This window comes from Orbicella faveolata, unplaced genomic scaffold, assembly GCF_042242905.1.
Source record: "Orbicella faveolata isolate gen_17 unplaced genomic scaffold, um_ofav_v1 contig_26, whole genome shotgun sequence".
NCBI classification, from domain to species: domain Eukaryota; kingdom Metazoa; phylum Cnidaria; class Anthozoa; order Scleractinia; family Merulinidae; genus Orbicella; species Orbicella faveolata.
The window spans coordinates 11,089,763-11,116,917 of record NW_028301554.1 but is presented as its reverse complement, the minus strand read 5'-3'; the positions used below and the strand labels follow the sequence as shown (position 1 = coordinate 11,116,917).

Genomic DNA, 27,155 nt, shown 5'->3' with positions numbered 1-27,155 from the left:
TAACGCGTAGGAAGTGATATATTCTGGCGTTTGTACTAGTGTTTTGCCACATATATTACACATAAACTGAAATCTGAAAATTTGAAAATTTGAACTTATATTCCAGAAAGTTTGATAGCAAGTTGAGGGCTCAAAGAAACCCCCGTCCGCTCGTCTGGGACAAGTACATTTTACTCTCGGGCAAGAGATAGCCGGCAAACCATCCAGCGACTAAATTTTTGATTTAAACGATTTGTAAACAAGGAGTAAGTTTTAGGCACATGGGTATAATCAAGTGTTTGGACAAAGCTTGCCAAAAATAACAAATTATAGCGTTGTTTTGTTGATTACGTTACGTGCAGTGGTTACCTAGCAAGTGATCAAAATCTTCCCCGATCAAATTTCTTTCCGCGTCTAAATATAGCCGTGTTCGGCACGAAAACGCCCTGTTTATTTCTCAAAATTTCAATATTTTTGCACTGTATAAAATCAAACTCGACATCAATGTATCAAAGCTGTAGAAACTATACGCAAAAAGAAGCCGTATATATTTCTACAGCAAAAACGATCGAAGCCCTCGCCAGAATTTTTAATGAACAAATCCAACTATTAGAATCCCCGTGGAAAGTCAAATTTTCTGGCAGAAATACACTTGGGCTCCGCTAAAATGAAATGTATTAGTATTATTAAAAAGAATTCGACTAGTAAATCTACTAAGTTATCAAAAAACTTTCAGTGTTCCTGGATGTCCACGTAAAATAATTTTCATTCAAACGAAGATTTTCTCTCGCCTGAAACTATTTTTCATTTATCTAGTAATTAAAAAATATATACACACTCGCCGGCTTTACATATTCGACACTGTGCCTGCTCCCTGTGTCAAAATTGACTTGCATGAGCCGAATTGTTTTTGATTCTACTTGCAAGTCAGTAGGGAACACGCTGGTTCCAAATACGTAATTGCAGAAAGTTCTGTCCGGGAACTGGAACTTTGTATGATTGTTGTATGATCACAGGCGGCCCAGACGTTGAATACGATTAATACGTGACATTATGCTGTTGGCGATTGCGTTACAATTTTAGCTGTTTATAAGACAATGTATGAGAATGCTTCGAAAATTACTCTAAATGCTACGTGTAGAAAATAATTTGAATAAAATGGCTGACCTTGTGTTTGCATTGCGTTATTTTGATGTCTCTGGGTTCCTGGAGGTGGTTTAGAGCCATTTAGGCGAGTTTTACTTTCTGGCGGTTTGCTTCCCCTAAAGAGAAACGATCGTTTCTCTTTTAACAGGGGAAGCAAACCGCCAGAAAGTAAAACTCGCCTAAATGGCTCTAAACCACCTCCAGGAACCCAGAGACATCAAAATAACGCAATGCAAACACAAGGTAAGCCATTTTATTCAAATTATTTTCTACACGTAGCATTTAGAGTAATTTTCGAAGCATTCTCATACATTGTCTTATAAACAGCTAAAATTGTAACGCAATCCCCAACAGCATAATGTCACGTATTAATCGTATTCAACGTCTGGACCACCTGTGGTATGATTGATTGATTGTTCCTTATTCATCCAAGAATAGCCCTTTTCGCGGTTACCTTTGCTCATTTGCATTTACAATAAAATCTAGCATGTATGTGAGGCAATTTCGGGCTATTTTGTAGTTTTAGCCCGAAATTGCCTCGCATCCACGTTGGATTACATTGTAATGCAAATGAGAAAAATTAACCGTGAACAGGGCTATTTCGCGCATACACAGAAAGCGAATGTTGACCCACCTTATAATAAATGGCGCGTCAAAAATAAATACGGCAGCGAGTGTCTGAAAAACACTAAGACATAAGGCCTAAGACTCCCTTCGAATCTCAAAAACAAGTCAAATTCGCCAAAAAATAACACCCGGTAAGAGTAATCACACTAATGGCCGCCACACAAAAACACCCAACCTTTTGCTAGTGGAACCCAGTCTACGCGCCAAGTAGAAACCACGTGACAAGCGCTTTGCTCTCGCGGACAACTAAATAAATAAATAAATAAGTAAGTAAGTAAATAAATGAATGAATGAATGAATAAATAAATATCACTAGCGTTGACAAAGTGTGGGAAATCCAACACAAATATTCTCACACAAATATTCCTGAAGACTCCATGGCGTCAAGGTAAATCGCAAATTAATTAAATTAGACTTTGAGGCCACACAGTGGTTCTTTCGTTTTGAAACAGATTCCTTGCGCGGTTCAAAAATGTTAACTTACGTCTCTCACAAAGTGACAAAACCTTTTGTGTAACTGACTTTTTGTCACCCAGAAAAACTCTCAGGCGTTGGGAAGGGTGTCATAAAATTTATACAATTTATCATGTGTCTGGTTGTTTCAAGTCTCACAAGTTAGGTAACACTGTTAATCTTCTGTAATGTCTTCTCGTTTAAATGATATCGATATCGTTAATTTGAAGTGGTTACGTGGACTATTAAAACCGAAAAAAACTACGATCATTGCTGGCAAGACAATTTTACTTTTCACGCCAACTTTGACTGAATACTTTTGTTTTCCTTCTAAAGGTATACAACACGACACTCTTGTTTTCTCGAAAAATAGAGCGATGTGTTTCGCGCGTGAATTATCGGAGCGGCGCGATTTACATCGGAAATGTTTTGTCACACATCACCCTCAAAAATCGTGTCTGCGACTTTCCAGATGTGGTTTGGTTTTTTCTCTACACCCTCCTAAACTTTGATATTTTTAATGCAGACGTTTCCTTCTACAAAAGAGGCCATAACTTTGAAACGGAAGCGAAATTAAACAAAGCCCGACACGGTTTTTCGAAGGAGGTATCCTAGAACATACCTGCCGATTTTCAGCCAATTCCATAGGAAGACGCGCGTAAACGAACTAAAAATGTTCATCCTTATATGCAGTTTTATTTCATCGAGAAAAACACGAAAAACCTTTTATGAGATTTGTATGAATAGGTGTTAAAAATCCCCTCCGCGCTGACAGATGTCGGCATGGGTCAGTTTACCACAACAATGCGTTATGACAACTTGAAATAAACAGACGACTAATATTCTGGGGCGGAAACCCGCGTCGCAGTGAAGTCGCCGAGAAGGGACAAACTACACGTTAAACTGCCGTGATCTTTTACTTAAAAGATTTCGTCGGCGGTATTGGTATTATGTTGCGTAAGTTTAGGCTCCTTCGTTCTCCAGACATTTTTTGAAACCATGCCTCGTGAAGCCAAAAAGCATGAAAAAGAGGAAATCTCGAGGTCTACATTGTCAACATCTACATTTGCGCTTGACTCTTTCGTTGTGGAAGTTTCGGAATCGCGTCCGTTCTACAACAATTTCGTGCGACTAGCACTTGTTGTATTTTGTCCTTTAGCTTCATTGGCGGGACTAGTGTCCTCGAGTTCCTTCAACCATTCTTCTTGGTTACAGTGCGACCCAAGGTCGCTCAGAGCCAAAGATGTTGTTAGACGCTGAACCTGTGGGTTCCTCCAGATAGGGCGATGTGTTTCTTCCTCATTGCTGGAGATAAATGGTATAATGTTAAATATCCGGTGAAAAAAGGAAGAACGATTTTTTTTTGCTCAAAACGCTAATTATCATTTCACGGATAAACAAAAAGTAATAGGCACGTCTGACATGTCGAGTCAAGGATTAGCGCATTCTTATTCTGTTGCCAACTTTGCTAATCCAATTTAACAACTGCATGATTGTTTTATCAGGTCAGGTCATAACACATGTGAAATCAGTTTCACTGTAAGAAAGATTATGTATGATAGATGTAGCCAATATAACAGCTCAAGTTTGATTGCGAATGCAATGCAAGATTCATGTGTACCCTCTTAGACCCTAATAATGAATTGAATCTGTTAGTCGGTGCCGCTGCCAGATTCATTCTGTATGTAAAATGAGCAGCAATATTTAAACTACAACTTGTCATCATTAAAATATGAATAAGGAAACGATAGCAGCAACTTGATTATTTAACAGTTCATGTACTTTTTCAGACTTCAACATAACTACTACTACTACATTACTACTTGGTGTCTGTCGTTTATCATACCAGACTGCCATTGCCAGATAGTGTACAACAAGAAAATTTACTGCGATCGTGTAAACTCCTCCTTGCTACACGAAAATTCAAATAACAAACAGAACAAAGCATGAGGTCTGCTGAAATAGCCAAACATTACTAGTTATGCAACGCTTTCGAGTGGTATAACCTGGAATATCCCACGCGTGCGAGCTCCTTTGATTTTCTCGGTATACACACGAGCCTTAAGGCTCGTGCGCATGGGGTATTCCATGGTATTCCATGAGAGAGCGTTACACCATGCCATAGAAAATACAGTGGCCAACAAAACCAATGCGACATGCGTGCAGTGCATGATGACAAAGGGCCAGAGCCACCTTAAAATTTTGAAAATTTAAGGTGGCTCTGAACCCTATGTACAGAATTTATTTAAACTTTGCAAAAGGTGGGTCTTATCCTGCTTATCAAAATTTGATAATATAAAAAACAATCACTGCGCCGTTTTTAAATTATAAACCCCTAGAGCTATAATTAAGGGTGTTTTTAGCAGGTCATGCCGTTGCTATGGTAACCTATTGTGTCACGAAAATGATAACAACGTGTTCACCAATGACTGGGCAGTTGTTTGATACCACGATTGCAGCATCAACTGATAAAGAGTGGTTATATTGACCTCTTTCCAAAAGTCTTGGAAAGTGCTGGAAACTGTTTTGAGCCGCCTTAATAACTCTTTAAAGTCCAGTAAAAAATCGTAAAATTGACCACATGGTATTCTTTATTTAATATCTTCACAATTTATTGCTGAGATGGAAACTAGTAGTAGTAGTAGTAGTAGTAGTAGTGGTGGGAAGTTCAGCAAGTACTTATTTTGTCGATAAGGAGAAAAATACAAAACACAAACTTTTAATAGAGCAAACACAAACTTTAATCACCACTGCATCAAAACATTTGTTCCCGGAAATGCGTAATATTTTTCAAAATCAGAAAATATCCCTTTCATAAATCACCAAACAACAGCATCATTGGTTCGTCGGGTATTGTAACAACTTTCGAAGGAGAAAACTTAAAAAGAACACATTACCAGCACAGGGTCTGATATACTCTCAATCATTTTGGTTCCACTTGACACTCATTCTGATTTGGAATGAAGTCATATATAGGACTCTCTGGTAGTTTGATGTCATCAATATGAACAAAGCCTGAGAAGAGGAATGGACACATACAATTTTTAATTATACACAAAGGCTAGTTATCTAAAAGCAGCCCTCATCCTGTTCTCAATATGTCTATACTGTGAGATTAGATGACTTTAGATTTGAGTGTGAGTATGAGGACTTTTCAATTCCATTGTAGTTTGCGAACTTCACATTATCATGTCACATACCCATCTCATCCTGTACCCTGCCCTCTCTACCTAAACCTCACCTAAACCAACTTGTACTGCGACAGCTCTGGAAACGTCACTGGTATGAAATTCGAAACTCGTACTCGTAGTCCAATCTAAAGGTCCCTATAAGGACAGTGCCTACTAAATACAAAGGTTTTGCGTCAGACTAGGACCATGTAGAAAAAGTAGATCTTTGCAAGGGCTATTGGTATCCACAAAGAAAAACAAAAAGGGGGGGGGGGGGTAGCCTCGCATTTTTTCGAGATAATAAGCCTTGAATCTCAGCAAAATGCTGACATTAGCATTTTTTGAAAAAAGAAGGAAAGGATATTTCTTCACAAATTCTCTTAGAATTCGCTTTACAAGGAAACACATAAAGATTTTAAAACTACTTGGTAAAAGGTAACATAAAAACAATTTTTGGTATGTTTTTAAGGTATCATGGTAGGTGGATTGACAGTGTTTGGAAATCGCGTTCTTACGCTGGCGCTTTGAAAGGAAACCCCATCAACCTGTACATTTTCTGAAAGCTTAATAGTTATAGAATACAATCATATCTTTGAAATTTTCTAAAAAGTTATTGTCGCAGTGATATTAAAAGAAATACCCAGAAACACTGCTTCGCTTAAACTGGTTCGCTTCCGCGCGTGAATTATCGGAGCGGCGCGATTTACATCGGAAATGTTTTGTCACACATCACCCTCAAAAATCGTGTCTGCGACTTTCCAGATGTGGTTTGGTTTTTTCTCTACACCCTCCTAAACTTTGATATTTTTAATGCAGACGTTTCCTTCTACAAAAGAGGCCATAACTTTGAAACGGAAGCGAAATTAAACAAAGCCCGACACGGTTTTTCGAAGGAGGTATCCTAGAACATACCTGCCGATTTTCAGCCAATTCCATAGGAAGACGCGCGTAAACGAACTAAAAATGTTCATCCTTATATGCAGTTTTATTTCATCGAGAAAAACACGAAAAACCTTTTATGAGATTTGTATGAATAGGTGTTAAAAATCCCCTCCGCGCTGACAGATGTCGGCATGGGTCAGTTTACCACAACAATGCGTTATGACAACTTGAAATAAACAGACGACTAATATTCTGGGGCGGAAACCCGCGTCGCAGTGAAGTCGCCGAGAAGGGACAAACTACACGTTAAACTGCCGTGATCTTTTACTTAAAAGATTTCGTCGGCGGTATTGGTATTATGTTGCGTAAGTTTAGGCTCCTTCGTTCTCCAGACATTTTTTGAAACCATGCCTCGTGAAGCCAAAAAGCATGAAAAAGAGGAAATCTCGAGGTCTACATTGTCAACATCTACATTTGCGCTTGACTCTTTCGTTGTGGAAGTTTCGGAATCGCGTCCGTTCTACAACAATTTCGTGCGACTAGCACTTGTTGTATTTTGTCCTTTAGCTTCATTGGCGGGACTAGTGTCCTCGAGTTCCTTCAACCATTCTTCTTGGTTACAGTGCGACCCAAGGTCGCTCAGAGCCAAAGATGTTGTTAGACGCTGAACCTGTGGGTTCCTCCAGATTTTCGCCTCTTAGAAGACGAAAATGGGCAAGAATCTTTCGTCCTGACATAAAGAAAATTTGACAAGAACGAAAGCCAACTTGCGATGAAACAACCAGATCAAGAACAGTTCGCGTGCACAAATGAAATATCACACCACAATTCGCGTTACTTGTGACAACTGGCGGTGAATTTTAATTAGGTGTCAACGCCCTGTAAGGGGTTAGTAATATTCAAAAATAGTTTTTTTGCTTTAACTTAAAAAGTAAGAGCCCTTTCCCCCATTCTTTTTGCAAAATATTTGTCTCAGTCTTCTCAATTTGAACAGCCAAAAAAAGATTTTTCGCATTTTTCGTAAAAATCCACCTACCATGATACCTTAATGACAAAATCTTTGCAACAGCGCTTTCAGCGTCTCTGACAACCTTCCTCTGTTTCAGCTAAAATACAGTCTAGATAGCTTTTCCTCTCAACCAGAAACCAATCACGTGTAGGGGTAACCACACGTTTTAAGTTATTCATTTTTTAAAAATACTTTTACGGTACCCGTTACATTTTTTCCTGTCACCTCCCTAGTAAGTAAAACATTTGTGCCTCTCGGAATTGTTTTGCACGCGCACTACGCCGTCTGCAGGTACATGTTTACAGCTGGATTTCAGTATAATTTTCGACAGGTAACAGCTAGTTTTTATCTGGAAGCCGTGAACAGTTAGTGGTTAGCGATACGCTGCTATTCTGGTTTTCCTGGGTTTAGTACATGTTCACATGTACTAAAACATGTACTGTTCACATGTCACAGTAGGAAAATTTTATCTCGTCATCACCGCCCCAAGGCTCCCATGAGATCGCTAGACACATGCCCATAACCAGTGCTTTTCGCGCGCAAATCGGTTTAACACGGTGACTATTTACGCGAAGAAAATCCTCCATTTCTACTTTCACGTTTGTTCGAAGGAAGATCACTGGTTGAAAACACCTATAATGACTACACCTGATTTGGAATCCGATGTTCAGTGCACGAACGGTGCCGTGGATCAATCTTCACAGAACAGCATAGCGGTGATCCTCAAAGGTCTTAACAACACTTTGGTACAATTGATCAAAGCTTCAGAAACGTAGACGGCGACGCTCACCAGTCTTAAAGAAGACGTTCTCCTTCGTCCTGAATCAGACGAGGAGGCAGAAAAGGAAGACTCGAACACGAGCAATGCACAATGTGGTATACTGGGAACTAGCCTACATCCGGGAACCACATGTAAACGTTGTTGTTGATTAAAGCATGGCGGTTGTGCTGTGATTGCTGACTTCGTGTCGTTTTATTTCGATTACAAACACTTCACACAACTAAATTTTTCTGCCACTTTAAATACTGTGCTCGACCCGAGCGACTCTCACGTGGCGAAGAAATCGGCTTGCTCTGACTCAGAGAAGCATTGCCTTTGTGGCCAATGCCAATCATAAACTTAATATGAAACGACGAGAGCTGATTAAGCCCGACCTCAACCCCCCTTACACAAGGTTATGCAAAGAGGACATTAAGCCCTCTACAAAGCTGTTTGGGAATGACTTATCAAAACATCTAAACGATATGGCCGAAGCACAGAAGCCAGGCCGGCAGATGTAGAGAAACTCTGACACTCGCACACCCAGCTATAACTACCTGAAGGCTGGGAGGCAGAAAACATCCCGCCCACGCCCTTTTTAGTGCAGAGTGCACTATTGGGATGGTTTAGGGGGTTGCTGTTCGCTAAGGCACTAATGTAATAAGGCCCTAACACAATAAGGTGCAAACTTTAATGTTTGTTTAATTAATTACTTTCAATTAATCAATTAGCCTTGTAGGAAGGGGAGCTGGGTGGGGTAGGTACCTGAGCGCATTTCGCAAAAACATGTCATATTACGTTGCTTTCTTTGATAACATGACAAAAATATATATGGTTTTGCAAATCTTATGCTATCCTTGTGGTGCCATTCTCTTAAGAACAAAAGCAATTTGCTCCAAACGCATGTGCAAATTAGTTAGGGTCAAAGTCGACTATATGTTAGGTGAAAGACACAATTCATACGGGACTACCCACGAAAGTTGAGTGCTTTCCCTTGTGGTAGAACATAACATGTAAGACGCATGCGTTCTAGCATTGCCAGTGTGATAAACTCCGTTCTCGAGTTCAGTCAGAGGCACGCTTTTTTTGAGTTATTTTTTTGTAAAGAAAAGATACCTCTTAGTCGGCGCGTCGGGTATGTTATGGACGGGTCAATGGATGAGTGAGTGAGAGAGTGAGTGAGTAAGTGAGAGATGTATGTATGTCACACCAATCAGATTGGATCTACTATAAACAGCCAATCAACTTTCTTGTTGTAAAGGGGAATATTTCAAAATATCATAACTTTAAAAAATACATTTATTTTCCAAACTCAATCATGTTAGTAGTGTTAGTGTCTAATGAATACCTGCCAAGAGATAGTTATACATCCCTGCAAATATTCTGGGAGTCTCCCACATACTATTTAGACCATCCAGTTCTCCAGAATTCACAAAACGCACAATGTTCAACAAACTTGTAATTTCGCTTCCATGCAGGCTCAGTTATCCGAGCTACAGAAAATGTTTTGTCAACTAAGCGAATCAATGAATGTAAATAAAGACAGAGTTGAACCTTACACTGGTGTGTCTTTCTTTGACTCTAAATCTACTCACCCCAAACGATACGTTCCAACGAGTCACAAAAAACGCTCCCTCAGACGAAACAGTCTCAATAAACTCTTAACCCATAACACTAGAGCGCAAAACAAAAGATACATTAAGAATCTTTCAAACCAAGCTCTTTCAAACGACGAGGTTAAACTTCTTTCGAGAGGCCTTAAATTTATACCAACCCCTCCAGTTCCTAGCTCAAACAAATCCTTGTTAAAGGATTTCGATATTTTTGCTAGAACAATGCGCTTAAAATACATGTTCGCATATAAGTGGAAAACTTCTGCCCATCCCTTCCAAGTCAAGTCAACCTGGCAACCACCCGTTCAAAACTCGGTTGCTCTAGAAAATTACTTGGAAGAAACCAAACTCGAACTTGCTTCAGCAGTTTTCCGCCCTCAAATTGATAACATTTCAGCGGACGAAAGAAATGCTATCAGCGCACTAAAACACAACAACAAAATTAACCTTAAAAAAGCTGATAAAGGAACAACAACGGTCATCCTCGATACTGCACAAAAAATAGATGAAGGCTTACAACAATTATCTAATGATAAGTTTTACAAGCCTCTTCCATCTCCCATTGTGCAAGACACCGCCCGAAAAGTAAAAGAAATGGTTAATAAACTACACCGTTCGGGACACATCGACCTAATGACCCACAAATAGTTAACAATCGGTCTTAAACAACCACGTATACCAGAATTTGACACGCTGACTAAAATTCATAAGAAAACACCAGTCGGCAAACCAATCGTTTCTGGAAGCAGTGGTCCAACAGAGCGTATTTCTAGTTTTGTAGACTCACTACTACAACCTATTGCAATAAAACAAGAGTCCTATATAAAAGACACTACCGACTTCATCAATTTTATTGAAAACACGCAAATTCCAGACAATGTGATACCAGCTACCCTTGACGTTAGTTCTCTATACACCAACATTCCTCAAGAAGAAGGAATTGACATTGTTTGCCGCTATTACGAAGATCACTATGAGCAGAAATTACCTATCCCGACAAGCGATTTACGGGAATTTAATGTGGCTCATGCTTGAAGAAAACTCCTTCAAGTTTAATGACAAACACTTCGCACAAACTCACGGCATTGCGATGGGAACTAAAATGGCGGTCGCTTTCTCCGTTATTTTCCTGGCAGACCTTGAAAAACGACTGCTAGCGGCTAGCCCACTGAAACCCTTTGTTTGGAAGAGGTTTATCGATGACATATTTTCTTTGTGGAACATTCCAATGGAAGAAGTCTCCATTTTTGTTAACTTCGCTAACTCGTTCCACCCTATGATTTACTTGTGAAATGTCATCCGAACGCGCTGTTTTTCTCGACACAGAGGTGCTCCAAGGACCTCGCCTTTCAACTCTCAAAATTCTCGATTCACAAACCCACTTCAAACCCACTGAAAGTTTTCAGTATACACCCTTCTTATCCTGCCACCCGTGCAATACTAAAAAGGGTTTTATCAAAGGAGAAGCATTACGTCTTTTAAGAACCAACTCAGTCAAAGAGAATTTTAATAAATGCAAACAAGATTTTGAGCAAAGACTCTGTAACAGAGGCTATCCCACGGCGCTCGTTCATAAAATCTTGACTGAAGTTCAGTTCTCAAACAGAATAGAAGCTCTTCGTAACAAAACAAAGAAGGCGAAAGAAATTTTACCGTTTTTTACCACTTATAATCCGGCCACACCGAATCTTAAAAACATTCTCATGAAACACTGGCATATCATTCAACGGCAGCCTAAACTTGCACATATCTTTAACCAGCCACCGATTGTATCTTACAAGAAGGAAAAATCACTCAAGGACATTTTAGTCCGCGCAAAACTTCCTTCAATCACGTTGGAATCATAAAAAATTGTAAACAAAGAAGCACTTTCAAAAGGTTTTTTTTTCAAAGTAGGAAATTTTCATATGATCTTTTTCTGCTAGCAACAAGCTCAGCCTGCGTTCATACATTTCTGTCCGCAGCTCAACTGAGCCAATAAACCTAGCCCTTGATCATTTGCTAAGCGCTCCTCCATTTACACTTCAAACCTTTCAGTTGATCATTCATAGCGAACGTAGAAGCTGAGGACTCGTAGACTTTATTTAAATACTGGTTTTGTTATTGCTTTTGTCATTATTTTCCATGTAGTTTTTAAGCAGAGTGGTTGGTGGCAAAAGCAAAACTGGCAATATCCTCACTGACCCGTGTTGCTAAAGTCATGACAGTGTTTTATTTTTGTGGTCAATCTATTTATTTAGTAGTTGCACTGTCTTTACAATAGAAAAGATGCAATATTAATTTAGTAAGTTATACTTTGCTATCTTTCATACCAAAATTATAGTAATTTTCTGGATCAATGTTTGCCTCTGCTTTAATTTGTTAAACTACCGTTAGTTTATTTTTCAAACCAATTTAATAACGTCAAAAGGGAAGTGGGAATCTGATGGCAATAATAAATTAGACCAAGAAATATAAGGAAATTTGCCACCATTGCTTTCATGGCCGAGTGAAGATGAATATAAGTCAGTACAGAATAAAAAAAACATAGGCACGAAGGGAGTGCAAGAGGTATTTTTGGTGTGAAGTGTCGCAAATTGGAGCATTCATGGTACACTAATGATTTGGTTAATTTGACAAGTTTTTTTGGTTGCGATGGTTACGTCAGTCATGGTAAGATAGCTAAATAGTAAGCCATAAAATGTTTGACTGAACAAACTACAGTAATCTGACACGTCTCCAGATTAATGTAGATACCATCTTATTTTCTAACAGGCAATTTGATTCGTTCTTTGATACAACCCGCACTGTGATTGGTGTGACACGCGCACATGCATAACTCCCTCACTCACCGATCACATAACCCCTCCAACCCCCAAGAGGAATTTTTGCTCCAAAATACTCAAGTTAATTTAGAGACTTTGCATTTTATACGAGTCGTAAGTTTACCTTTTTACACAACCCAACACAACACAACTTCACCGAAAATAGAAAGAAAGAGGAAAAACCTCTGACATTTTAACTTGGTGCCGTGCAGTCTTCAAAGAACATGAACAGTTTTCATACTTTTTACCTTTAAAAATATCAAACTGAAATGAATGTCATCAAATAAAACTATTAAACTGCTACTGCAGAGATGTAAAAACTGTTCAGAAATGAAAGCTTCTTTTCTGTTTAATATCCTGGAAACAATAGCCGATAACTTGTCAGCTCTAATTGAATTTACTCCTATATAAAAAACAAAAGTGTTAAGTTACCATTTGTTACTAAAGATAGCAAACATCTCGTGGGAAAGAGTGGTGACGATTCGTCTGCTCTTATTGAATTTACTCCCTTGCGAAAAACAACAGTGTCAAATTACACTTCGTAACTGAAAAACAAAAATATCTCGTTATATTTGCATGCAACAAGAACAAAACAATCGTTACCCGCACTTACTATTGTAAACGTTAGAACTGTTTCAAATCTATAGTCTTGTCCCCTCTAAACATGTCCTAAGAACTGGAAGCGACGGGTCGTGACCTCTAATTGAATTTACTCCTTATGAAAAACAAAAGTATCAAATTACCTTTGTAACTAAAAATAAAAATATCTCGTTGCATTTGCATACTACTAACTCACGAACTGTTTCAAACCTCAAGACTCATCTCGTTCATTTAACTAAAATCCTCAGCCTAACCCACAAAAAATGTCGAAGTAAACCCAATATATGAATACTTCCTCCTCTTTTATAGAAGAATAAATATGGCCGTTCTGAACTCTATCGGGATCAAATCTTCTCACATACCATTTACCTTTACAACAAGAAATTTGATTGGCTGTTTATAGTAGATCCAATCTGATTGATGTGACATACATACATCGCTCGCTCACTCACTCAGTCACTCAGTCACTCACTCAGTCACTCAGTCACTCAGTCACTCACTCACTCACTCACTCACTCACTCACTCACTCACTCACTCACTCACTCACTCACTCACTCACTCACTCACTCACTCACTCACTCACTCTCACTCACTCTCACTCACTCTCACTCACTCACTCACTCACTCACTCACTCACTATAAAGGAGCATCAATCCCAGTAGAGGAAAGAACATGCTTAGTATGCAAAGAAAATTGCGTATAACACGAACAGCATTTCTTGATGTATTGCCCAGGGGTACGCTACCATAAGAGTTGAGCTCCATTCTCACATTTCAAACAAAGATGCACTTTACGCAAATCTGAGCGATAACGAGAGAACTAAGTACTTACTTAGAGCTGACAATAGAGTTACATCAAAAATAATAGGTAAATATATCAACTTAATGTTTAAAAAAAGAAAAGAGATTCTCAACTTACAAAAGAAATGAGCATTAGAATTTTTATTTAATTTTATTTGAATTATAAAAGAATCAAGTGAATGTTATTTCTTATTGTACTAGTTAATGTTAAACCTTTATTGTAAACAGACCAATACCTCCCTTTGGAGAGTAAGGCGCAATAAAGATCTACTACTACCACTACCACTACCACTACCACTACCACTACCACTACCACTACCACTACCACTACCACTACCACTACCACTACCACTACCACTACCACTACCACCACCACCACCACTACCACCACCACCACCACCACCACCACTACTACTACTACTACTACTACTCCTCCTCACTCACTCACTCAGTCACTCAGTCACTCAGTCACTCACTCACTCACTCAGTCAGTCACTCAGTCACTCAGTCAGTCACTCAGTCAGTCACTCAGTCACTCAGTCACTCACTCAGTTACTCACTCAGTCACTCACTCACTCAGTCACTCACTCACTCAGTCACTCACTCACTCAGTCACTCACTCAGTCACTCACTCAGTCACTCACTCAGTCACTCACTCACTCACTCACTCACTCACTCACTCACTCTCTCACTCATCCATTGACCCGTCCATAACATACCCGACGCGCCGACTAAGAGGTATTTTTGTACAAAAAAATAACTCAAAAATTGTGTTGATTGTATTTGGAAATGTTGAGGGGTTGAAATGGGATTCTGGCTATGGGAGAGTAGGAATCGGTGCTGAGGGGGGTGGGTGGTGTGCTTGAAAATTTTATGAACCCCTCTAAATATGAAAACAAACTGTAGGTTTGAAAACTTTAAAGCAGAGGTGAAGATTATACATTATATCTTGCTTATTAAGGTGGTAAATGAGCAAATACCCAAAGAGAAATACAAACAACAAGCATTTATAATAATTTCTCTTCAGTTTCTCTTGTTAAACAATACATATTTTTTTTCTGTCAAGATAACACTTCATTTGTTTTTACTTTTGCTCTGAAACCCTTTTGTCAGGTCTTTACTAATGAACATTTTACTGTTTTACATTTGTCAAGTTGTTGGTCTTTTTGTGACATGATGGAGGTCTCTAAAGTTCTCAATTGATGTTTAATTTTAGTGAATGTGTCAGTCATTAAAATGATGACATAAATTGTGTTTTTTTCTTAGGTGGTAATACCCCCTGAGACATATACACCCCACACAGGCATACATTATGCCATGATTTACATGATGTAACCTGCTTTTCCCATGTTTAACGTACACATAAGAGACTATCAGTGGACCTGTCCAAGTGTGATTTCGCTACTGATAATGGAAATTACAATAAAGATATGAAGCCACTCTGGTGTGATTTTATTTCTTGACAGTAAATTGAACCAGTAACCAAAGACTGCATTCTGTAAGAGGTTTACAAAAATTAAACAGAAAATTTCACTAAAGTACATCAATTTTACTAATTCAAGAAATCCTCTCTCCAATTATATTTCGTATGTTGTTGTACTGGTAAGAAATTCATATACATATAGTCGCTCTTCTGAAAAAATGGTTTATTTGTTGTTGATTTTTCCTGTTCATTTTTCCTTGAACATTTTTTTCTGATTAAGCAGTTTCTTGAAAACACATTTTAAGATAAAGGCTAGGCATAAAAAACAATGTTTTGATGTCTCTGAGATCATTTTCAAGATAAAAAAGTGATTTTTATATATTTGAATTTTGTTTTTTGGGGGGGAGGGAGAGGGATGTTTTCAGAATTTCGCTACAAATATCACAAGGTACAAGGGAAGGGGCAAACATAAAAGTTAAATGTATGTTTTCATTATTAGTTTGTGTCTCTCTGTGAAGCTGCTTTATACTGTTGAGGATAATGATATACCCATTTTGATTCAAAATACAAATGGAAACTTGCATTGGCACTCACTCAATCCCTTGGCACTGTTTTCTAATAATTGCCTTTTTCCACTAAACAATAATTTAAAGATCTTTTTAAATGGGGAGGCTCCATCTCAAGGTCCATAACTCCTTACCCTTTGGTATACATTTGTACTGCACTTACCAGGTCACTCTTTTGCTTGCTCCAGGAAATTCACTGCTGGTATTACATCCACCAGCACTAAGTTAATGAGTTTAGAAATAATTTTTCCCTTTTCATTTTACAATAATTTTTTAATAGGGATTATAGGGAAAATGCGGGGGAAGCTAAAAAATGTATGAAATATCTGGATACTTGAAGCCCTGTTAAGCAAGGGTCTGGTATTTGGGATGTCAACAGGGCCTAATTGTAATCTCAAAATATTTACGTTGTGACTTATTTTACCACCTGCTACTAAAACATCTTTATAGCATAACTACAGTTATAGGCATATCATGGCTTGCAGGTTCTGCAACTCGTTTGTTTGGCTCTGTAACCTGGTTACACCTGACATATGCCTAATCAGTATAATGTAAAAGTAAAGGCTTCCCATCCAACAAAAATACCATCTGTCCATCAACTTGGAAGGCCTTTCTTTTGTCAAACTTACCATCGTCCATACTACCAAGAAACTTTGACAGGGAGTGGCTTTTTGGAGTCTCCCATGTAGCTTTCTGAGAGTCACTTAAAAGGCTCTCTCTTTCCTCAACACCTTCAAAACCAGCTGACTCCAATTTTCTTTGATATTCACCACAATACAAATCCTGCTCTCTTTCATGGTCCATCAGGTTCTGAGAATGGTTTTCACAGAAACTTTTTCTCTCGCTTTCACTGAGACAACAATTACTTGCTCCATTTCTGGCATATTTCAATAATGCCAGTTCTTGTTCCCTGTTTGGTGGGTGTTCAGCCCGCAGTCGTTTCAAAGCAGCTGGATTTAAATTCATTGGTAATGAATCATGCAACATTTCATTACTTCTCTCAGACTGCACAATTGCTTTACATTGTTTCCTTGCATCAGTGAAGTCTTTTTTGTGTAGATTTGAATCATCTCCAAAATCCCATTCATCTGATGGGACTTCTTCCATAATCTGTTGCTGTCTGATAAAGCTTTCAAACTGCAAAGAATCACACGAAGTAACATTTAAGTGAGCTTTCACACAAAGAAGATTGTTTCATAAGATCCTCATTATAGTTTGTTTGAGGTATTTGCTACACCTTTCTATTTCCATCTTCATATTTTAAGATTCTTACCTATTTCATTTTGTAACTCTATATACTTTTAGGATTCTCCTGCTTTATTGAGCCAGCCCAGGTAAATACACTTAATACCACTATTCACCAAGATTGCTAGAGATGACCTCCTATTGAAAACAAAATACACAGTGGCTATTCGTACATGTCATGCAACCTCTGGTTACGTTCAGATCTATTTACTGACACTTGACTTCAAAGTACACTGTAGGTTGAACATTTGCAAAAAAAATATTTCTTACAGTGCTTAAAAAAGATAGTATTTGAGGAAGTGGCAACATCAAAATTGTATGAAAGTCTAGACTCTCATAAACAGTCCTGTACGAATTTTGACACAGTTTCAGTCATTGCAGATGTCGTTGTATTTCCAGTCTCCACTCCCTATTTGTGTAACATTTGCATGAGTTTAGCTTGGTAAAAATTCCAAGTGTCGTCAAGTGAGTCATTTGCATAGTATGCTGGGACTATGCAAACTACCCTGACTCAATATAACAAAATTTTCTGACTCATGTATGAATAGCAAATGCAAGTCACCATGCGGGGCACTGCAAACAAAATAAGCAACAATGTGATGCTCAAAGCTAGCGTGTAGTTCTCAGAACAACAAGTAAACAATCCGCAGTCTTACTAAACACAAGGTCACTGCAACAACTTCACAGTTAATTATTGACACACTAATACAGTCAAAACGTCAAGACAAATTTGTTTTGGAACCAGCAAAGTGAAATTTTGATCTGCAAGTTATAGGAAGTGTGTCAACATCTAAAACATGTCAAAATATCTAAAACATGGAGAAAGGCACAACTCTGAACACCCATCATGGCTGCCTTATCAACAACCATAGACTTGGTTACTCTTTATTCTTCCTTACTACATACTAGAGAAGATTACTTTGGGCCAATCTCCTAACCTTACAAGAGGATAACCAGTATACTGTACAGAACTCAATCGAGTTGAAGAGTTCATGCTTAGCTGACAGATTGCTGACAATGAGGAAGGAGCTCGTATTATTTGAAGTTGTGCCACAGGTGAAATACTCCTTAACAGAACCAACATACTACCTACACACCCTGAACTAAGTTTTAACTGATTCGAAAGCGAATGGGTTTCCTGACAGGCTATTAAAGAGGTGCCTGAAAAACAAGACTAAACCAGACAGTTACAAGAGGGGCTACTGGGGTTTGTGGTGCTTTCTTTCATGAAGGGTGCATCTGATTGTATGGGTCACATCCTCTGAAAATTTAACATTGATCCAACCTTTAGTCTGGAAATAGCATTCGGTCAAATATTGAGAGCCCAAGTACCGACCAACGATCAACTGAATCCAAGGAATCATATAAAAAGCAAGGTGTTGTGACTGCTCATTCAGCTGCATCAGGGGGACCAAGTGCTCGTGAAGCTCACATGGAGCTCAACATGATCCAGGCTGCGCAAGTGGTGATCAAACAACATGCTGCATCCATGTGTCCCAACATTCACTCAAGAGACACCCAGATCCTCGAACGATGTGTGACCAGCTACCACAAGAGGTTTTTCATGGAGTCGTGGCACTTCACTCTGTGCAACGATACCATTAATGAAGGGAAATTCACTGCCTTTCACTTACATGTGTAGCATAAATTCAAAATTAAAAACGACAGTAAACAGCTGGCCTGTAGCACGAGGAGTAGTGAACCTTTATTACATTATAGCTCAGAGGAAGGTGCACAGAAGCCACTGAAGATTTTGTACACAAAAACAGATTGGTTTATGTAAATTTCTTCAAAATGTCTTTATTCGTCATGGTACTGGCAACAGTATTTTCAGTCTTTGTGAGGTGTGGATGGAAAAAATAGAAGTGGTCCAGCATAGTCTTCACAATTTACCCTCGAGAGCTGTGCAATGGAAAGGATGGTGTCAAAGAAGCTGGGGGATAGTAGTGCACAATTGCTCTGACGATGGAATAAACTTTGCTGGAGCAGAGAGAGAAATGCAAGATGCCCAGCCAATCTTGGATTTCTCCACAACATGGAGTGTTGTGGCACTTTAACCGACCTGCTGCACCCGACTTTGGTTATGGGAACAGCTACAGAAGTCTGTTAAAAGAACAGTAAAGGCTTCAGCTGGAACCCAACGTATCACAGAAGAGACCCTCCTGACATTCATGACTCAAGCAGATGTCCTTCATAAACAGCAGACCATTGATCCATGTCAACAATCAGTAACCAGTCATATGAGTTCAAATGAAAATATCCCACTAGATGAAATTGATGAAATTTGAAGTGTTTGGATAGCCAATGAAACACTGTCTCAAGCATTTGATATTATTTTATCAACTGAAATAAAAACTACGCAGTAAACAGTGAAATAAAATCATCAAAATCTATGCTAATTAAGACCGGGTATCCAACCTCCTTCACAGTAGTGATTTTCTTTGTTTTAACTTGATGAATTACTGAGTTTGAGAAATACTAATGCGGCTAAATGTAATTTAGGCAAAGTTAAATTCAAAACAATGTTGCTGGCCAGCAGCTTCTTGTAGGAGGATTGTGTGTCATTCACCATCACTAGACGTAATTCACCATCACTAGGCGTAATTCACCATCACTAGACGTAATTCGCCATCACTAGATGTAATTCACCATCACTAGACATCATTCACGGTCACTAGACATAATTCACCATCACTAGACATCATTTACCATCACTAGACGTAATTCAGTATCACTAGACATAATTCACCATCACTAGACATCACTCACCATCACTAGACATCATTCAACATCACCAGACATCATTTACCATCACTAGACGTCCTTCTCCATCACTAGACATTATTCACCATCACTAGACATCATTTACCATCACTAGGTGTCATTCAGCATCACTAAACGTTATTCACCATCACTTCGTCTTTCACGATCACCAGACATAATTCTCCATCACTAGACGATATTCACCATCATCACACATAATTTACCATCACTAGACATCATTTCCCATCACTAGACATTACTCACCATCACTAGACGTAATTAACCATCACTGGACGTAATTCACCATCACTAGACATCATTCACCATCACTAGACATCATTCACTGTCACTATGTGTCATTCACCATCATCAGGCGTTTTTGACCATCACTAGATATCATTTACCATCACTAGATGTCATTCACTATCACTAGACATAATTCCCCGTCACTTAAGACATCATTGACCATCAGTTAAGACATCATTTACCATAAGTAGACATTCTTCACCATCACTTGACATAATTCACCATTACTGGACATCATTCATCATCACAAGACACTATTTGCCATCATGCACCATCATGATCATCATCATTCACCATCATGATCATCATCATTCATGATCTTAGATTTGCGTGAGTGGATGACCAGCAATAAATTTCTTTTGTTGTAATGCAAAACTAAAAGAAAATTTTAAGAGTCCACGCGGTTTTGGGGGATGCTAGTTTGACCTTTATAGTTAAGCTCGTATGAGTATATTTTTTAATGCCCTGCCTCTTTTGTAGAGAGTGGTTGTAACACGAGCCGCAGGTGACTGTTTTTCCTACAATTCTTTCAGATGAATTCCAATCACGTCCTCTAATGTTCAAACAAATGCCTTTTGACCATACAAGAGACGGAATTAATCTGGCCGCTCAAACATTCACTGATCTACTAAATGAAATACCTTCAAGTTCTCTCAAATTAAACTGCCAAAAGAAGGCTTGTAAAGAACAACACTCAAAGAAATGGTTTGCCCAAGAATGTTTCCAACTGAGGAAGACTTTGACCAAGCTATCTAATAAAAAAACATAGAAATCCTTATGATGAAACTCTTAGGCAGGGTTACCATATGGTTTGCAAAAAAATTAAAAAACTTATCAAATTCAAGAAAATCAAACTACATAACTCAAAAATCGACAACCTAATTAAACACAAAGGAAAGCACGCACTTTGGAGCTATTTGAAATCACTAAATGAAACTGATAAAAATGTTACAAAGGGTATGCTGGAAACAACCACTAACAAACTATATATGATCATTTTGAAAATTTGCATTCAAAATCAAAACCTTCAATATTATCTAAATTCAACCTGTCTGTTCTGAACAACAACTCAGCCTTAGAACAACAGAAAGATGATCAAATCTATCTAAATGACCCTATTTCTCTCGAAGAAATTGAAACTACAATAAAACTTTAAAACCTGGAAAAGCCCCTGGTCCTGACAGAATACAAAATGAAATGCGCAAAACCAGCTCTCAGCCCCACTTAAAGTCCGGAATCTGCAAACTGTTTAACCATATCCTTACCAATGGGTACTTTCCACAACGTTGGTGCGAGGGTGTAATAACTCCCATATTCAAATCTGGAGACAAACAAGACCCAGCAAATTATAGTGGCATATGTATAAATACGTCACTGCCTAGGAAAACTTTTCGGTGCTGTCCTCAATAACCGACTGAAAAATTTTCTAGGGGACCACAATATCTTACACAAAGCTCAAATTGCCTTTGTGTTAAATCATTGCACGACTGACCATAACTACGCCCTTAGAACTCTAATTGATAAATACCTCACTCATACAACCAAATGCAAACTTTACACCGGTTTCATAGGTTTTAAAAAGGCCTTTGATTCAGTATGGCATGACAGTTTACTTTGCAAATTACTCAGATACAAAATTGGAGGAACATGTTATGACCTGCATGATTAATGCTCTCTATTCCAAAACAGAATGATCCATTAAACACGGTTTCCAAAGAAGTAAATTCTTTGATTACCGTAATGGTGTCAGACAAGGCTGCAACCTTTCTCCAATGGTTTTCAATCTATTTAAATGAAATCCCTTTCCTGCTTGATACACAAGACACCGACCCAGTATTATTACCAAACGGTTCATCCCTAAATTACCTATCATATATGTCAACTAATAGCTGCTTATGTTCATTTATGTATGGTTTCAGACAGTCTCTTGGAATTTGATGAAACATATAAATATACATACACATATATTTCTATTACTATTGTAATTACATTTATAATGGGTAATACCATGTACTTATATGGCAATACTGAAAAAAATTGTTGTTGTTGTTGTTGAGTGCCCTCGTCACTTCCTTGAGTGCTTTATAAAAGAACAAAGTACAGTCAAGGCTTTTTTATTTGTTTTATTATTATAAAGTTTACTTGCATTTGAAGAGAAATATTATTCTTAAGTTGCGCCGAATAATGCATAAGAGTGTACGTGTTTGTGTCAACATACTCTTTTGTTTTACTGTTCAAAGAGCTCTAGCATTCCTTCAATTGTACAAGCACCACTCTTCTTATTAATTTGAGTAGAAATTCTTCTTTTGCTTTCAGAAAAATGCGACATTTAGAATTATCAATACGCAGTGCCGGCACACCAAATGCCAGATGATGTCGATGATGGTGAGAGTATTATTTACCTTGGGAGTGTTCATATTCTATAGGGAAGGCAGCTATGCGGATTTTACATTTTGAATTTGGTGAATGACGTCTAGTGATGGAAGATGATGTCTTGTGATGGTGAATGATGTCTAGTGACGCCGAATGACGTCCAGTGACGGTGAATGACGTCTAGCGATGGTGATCGTGAGTGACGTCTTGTGATGGTGAATGACATCTAGTGATCGTGAAAGACTTTTAGTGATGGTGAATGAAGTTTAGTGACGTGGAATGACGTCTAGCGATGGTAAATGATGTCTAGTGATGGTAAATGACATCTAGTGATGGTCAAGGACATCTAGTGACGGTGAATGATGTCTACTGATGTTAAATGATTCCTAGTGATGGTGAATGATGTCTAGTTATGGTGAATAATGTCCAGTGATGTTGAATATCATCTAGTGATGGTGAATTATGTCTAGAGATACTGAATTATGTCTAGTAATGGTGAATATTACATTGTCTAGTGATAGTGATTGATGTCTAGTGATGGTGAATTACGTCTAGTGATGGTGAATGATGTCTAGTGATGGTGAATTGTCTAGAGATACTGAATTATGTCTAGTAATGGTGAATATTGTCTAGTGATGGTGATTGATGTCTAGTGATGGTAAATTATGTCTAGTGATGGTGAGTGATGTCTAGTGATGGTAAATGATGTCTAGTGATGGTGAATGACGTCTAGTGATGGTGAATGATGGCTAGTGATGTTGAATGGATGCCTAGTGATGGTGAATTATGTCTAGTTATGGTGAATGATGCCTAGTGATGGTGCTTGATGTCTAGTGATGGTGAATTACGTTTAGTGATGGTGAATGATGTCTAGTGATGGTAAATGATGTCTAGTGATGGTGAATTACATATAGTGATAGTAAATTATGTCTACTGATGATGAATTGTGTTTAGTGACGGTGAATGATGTCTTGTGCTGTTGAATGATGACTACTGATACTGAATTACGTCTAATGATGGTGAATTATGTCTAGTGATGGTGAATTACGTCTAGTGATGGTGAATGATGCCTAGTGATGGTGAATTACATATAGTGATGATAAATTATGTCTAGTAATGGTGAATTATGTCTAGAGATGCTGAATTACATCTAGTGATGGTGAGTGATGTCTAGTGATGGTGAATTACGTCTAGTACATGTAATCGTGAATGATGTCTATTGATGGTGAATGATGTCTAGTGATGGTGAATTACTTCTAGTGGTGGTAAATGATGTCAAGTGATGGTGAATGATGTCTTGTGATGTTGAATGATGACTAGTGATGCTGAATTACATCAAGTGGTGAGTGATGTCTAGTGATGGTGAATGACGTCTAGTGATGGTGAATTACGTCTAGTGATGGTGAATGGCGTCTAGTGATGGTAAGTAATATGTCTACAGATGCTGAATTACATCTAGAGATGGTGAGTGATGTGTAGTGATGGTGAATGACGTCTAGTGATGTTGAATGATGCCTAGTGATGGTGAATGATGTCTAGTGATGGTGAATGATGTCTAGTGATGGTGATTGATGTCGAGTGATGGTGAATTATGTCTAGTGATGGTGAATTACGTCTAATGATGGTGAATGATGTCTTGTGCTGTTAAATGATGACTAGTGATGCTGAATTACGTCTAGTGACGGTGAATTACGTCTAGTGATGGTAAATTATGTCTAGTGATGGTGAATTATCTCTAGAGATGCTGATTTACGTCTAGTAATAGTGAAGGATGTTGGCTTACGGTACTTTGCGAAACGAAAATATTGTAAAAATATTGAATGGGGCAAATAAACATTGATTGCAAAACAGGTGTAAGTCAACCCAGGTTTGCGTGGTGCCTGACAGGAAATGAAGAGTCTTTTCTAATTTAAGCACGAAGTTATCCATAGAATAGAACAGTCGGTGCGGCATTTTAGTTAAGAAATTTGCATAAATGGTAAGCAGCTCTTTTAATTAGCTGAACACAGATCTCTCAAACAGACACCTGGAAAACGAAACGCAGACCACTCAAAAATGCGTATAATCTGTGTAAAATGGGGTTGACTAGCCTAAATGACTTCTACGGTTCATGACATTTGTAGATTTGCTGTTCTCTGTTCGGTCACTTGACCTTTCTTGTCGCTTCACTTGTGTTCATGAAGGCACGTCATGTTGTGTAATAAGGAGGAATTTTAAGTGGAGTTGAGCTGCTAGATCGTGCTATGGCAAATTTTTATAACTCATAGGTCTGCATGGTTTGAGGGTTTCCAATAGCTTTGGTGGGATGCGGGATTTGGCTTTTATTCGTGGTGATATTTGGGATTTGAGCAGAAAACGGAGGCGGGAAGCGGGAGTTACAATTACTAGCGAGAGTGGGATTTTGTGTTTTTATGGGGTTGGGATGCAGGATTCGCAAGGGGAACAGAGTGGGATATGGGATTTCAATTCTTACGTGACCACATAAATTGTTATTGACCAGCGCAAAAACCACAAGCTGGCAGAAACGAACCTTTTGTGCATATAGCTGCGTCAGGTTTCAAGTAATGAATAGCAACAGCTCTGTACCCTGTCAGGTTCTCTCAAACGTATCCATTATCGCTTGACCATGTTAGTATCATGAAACTGTATGAGGTCTTTGAGTCCTATTGCAATCATTTGTGTTGACCTCCGACATCAATGACATCTGTCCATTTCCAACATTTTTGACGCTTGCGTCTGCAATCTTGGCCTCCCGATCCTTTCTAGTGTTTCTAGTCTTTTGACCTTTTCCAGAGCGCTTGCCTTGTTTTGTGCAGGATGGCCACACCGAATGGCGGTGATAGTGATTTACTGAACGAAGTATGTAACATTACGAATTGCGTCACCATATATTACGAAAAGGATTTGCGAGCAGGAATGCCTCCATTCGGAAAGAAAAGTTCTGAGCCCAGATTTAAAGGAAAGTGAAGACACTGAAAACTTTGAAAGGAACTGTCAATTGTGTTTGCGGGCCATCTCTTGAATCTGGGATTGAACAATCATTTCTTTCACTGATACGTGGACAAAAGAAAAAACAGTAAACCGTTTACAGAAAGAAACGTTATAATGATTTGTTCTTACTTATCTGCTAGCCATTATATTCTTTTGTGATCTTTTATGCGATGCCTATTTTTAAAAAGTTTCTGTGTTAATAATTAAATTAATTATTAAATTAATAAGTTAATAATTAACGCAGAAACGTCTTTGAAAAGTGGGCGGGATCGGGATTTCCAGCATAAAAGGGCGGAATGGCGGGATTAGCAGGAAAAAATGGGTGGGAAAGCGGGATCTGAGAACCCTATTGTGGACCCTCTGGTTTCCGCTGTTATCTGCATGGCGACTCGTTGAGTTTGACACCTCTGTAATTCGCCATGTGTTTATGCATTGTTTAGGCTTATTTCAAGGAATTAGTTTCATTTCAGGAATTTGCTTTTGAGGGACAAAATATGAAATTTACCGTGAACGCGTTGCTTACTTGCATTCTACATTGTGACGCCGCACCCGGCTTTGATTAGAACTGTTTGCAAGCACAGTAGGTAGATCCTTATCCCGGATATCATATTTGCTCTGTACGATTTCCTTTGGAGACGCCGTAGCTTTACTTTGAGAAAGCTATACGTTTGTCTAGAGACATTCTTATGTTTCTTGCAGCTATCTGATCGAGCTTATGTTTCTCTTGCTCTATGTATAGGTTTGATCCTCCTTTGGTTGTTCTGGCACCACATGATTCAAATGTAGCTGTTTACGCCCAAGTCCTGCTGACTGTCTTTTGCGTGTTTTATATGCCATTGTTCGGCTTAGTTCAGGCAAGATCATGGTTTCGATCCTCCATGTGGATCTCATCAGTTGCCGGTATTTCTAACTTCATGCTTAAATTAGAAAAGACTCTTCATTTCCTGTCAGGCATCACGCAAACCTGGGTCGACTTATACCTGTTTTGCAATCAATGTTTATTTGCCCCATTCAATATTTTTACAATATTTTCGTTTCGCAACGTACCATTTCGCAAAGTACCATTTCGCAAAGTAACTATTCACAAAGTACCGTTTCGCAAAGTACCGTTTCGCAAAGTACCATTTCGCAAAGTACCATTTTGCAAAGTACCGTTTCGTTTCGTTTCGGGAAGTACCATAAGCCAAGGAAGTGATGGTGAATGATGTCTAGTAATGGTGAATGATGTCTAGTGATGGTGAATGATGTCTAGTGATGATGAATAACGTCTAGTAATTTCATCTGGAATGTATTACCAGATGAAATGAAATACGAAAAATCCATGAGAGCTTTTAAACAGAAATTAGAATCTCTCAATCTCTCTATCAACTTTTAGACTTGTAATCAAGATTTATTTATACATACTTAACATATCATATTTAATATATTGATGTAAACTTGTATTTATATATTTAAAAAAAAGATCCTAGTTGTAATTATTTCACAGCTTTTGGGAAGAACAAAAGTGCAATGTTTTGTAATTTTTTGATCAGTCACCGTGGTTAAATAAAGTTTTCTATCTATCTATCTATCTATCTATCTAGCTAGCTAGCTAGTGATGGTGAATGATGTCTTGTGATGTTGTATGATGACTAGTGATGCTGA

At 38.4% G+C, this 27,155-nt stretch overlaps 1 protein-coding gene and 1 pseudogene across 2 annotated transcripts in view; one reads left to right on the top strand and one right to left on the bottom strand.

Annotated features, from left to right (window-relative positions):
• Positions 1-1,356: 1,356 nt before the first annotated feature.
• LOC110067110 (uncharacterized) overlaps positions 1,357-27,155 on the bottom strand; it is a 94,773-nt gene continuing 68,974 nt past the window's right edge. The window contains exons 5-7 of one of the 2 annotated variants that reach the window (XM_089295227.1): positions 16,463-16,970; positions 5,103-5,220; positions 1,357-3,510 (exon numbers count right to left, since the gene is read on the bottom strand). In XM_089295227.1, the coding sequence (XP_089151353.1) occupies positions 5,129-5,220; positions 16,463-16,970 (600 nt within the window). In that variant the 3' untranslated portion in view covers positions 1,357-3,510; positions 5,103-5,128. Of the gene's footprint in view, positions 3,511-4,922; positions 5,221-16,462; positions 16,971-27,155 lie in introns of those variants that run through there. The other variant, XM_020774402.2, reaches the window with a different exon arrangement.
• Positions 9,862-10,674, top strand: LOC149108143 (uncharacterized; annotated as a pseudogene).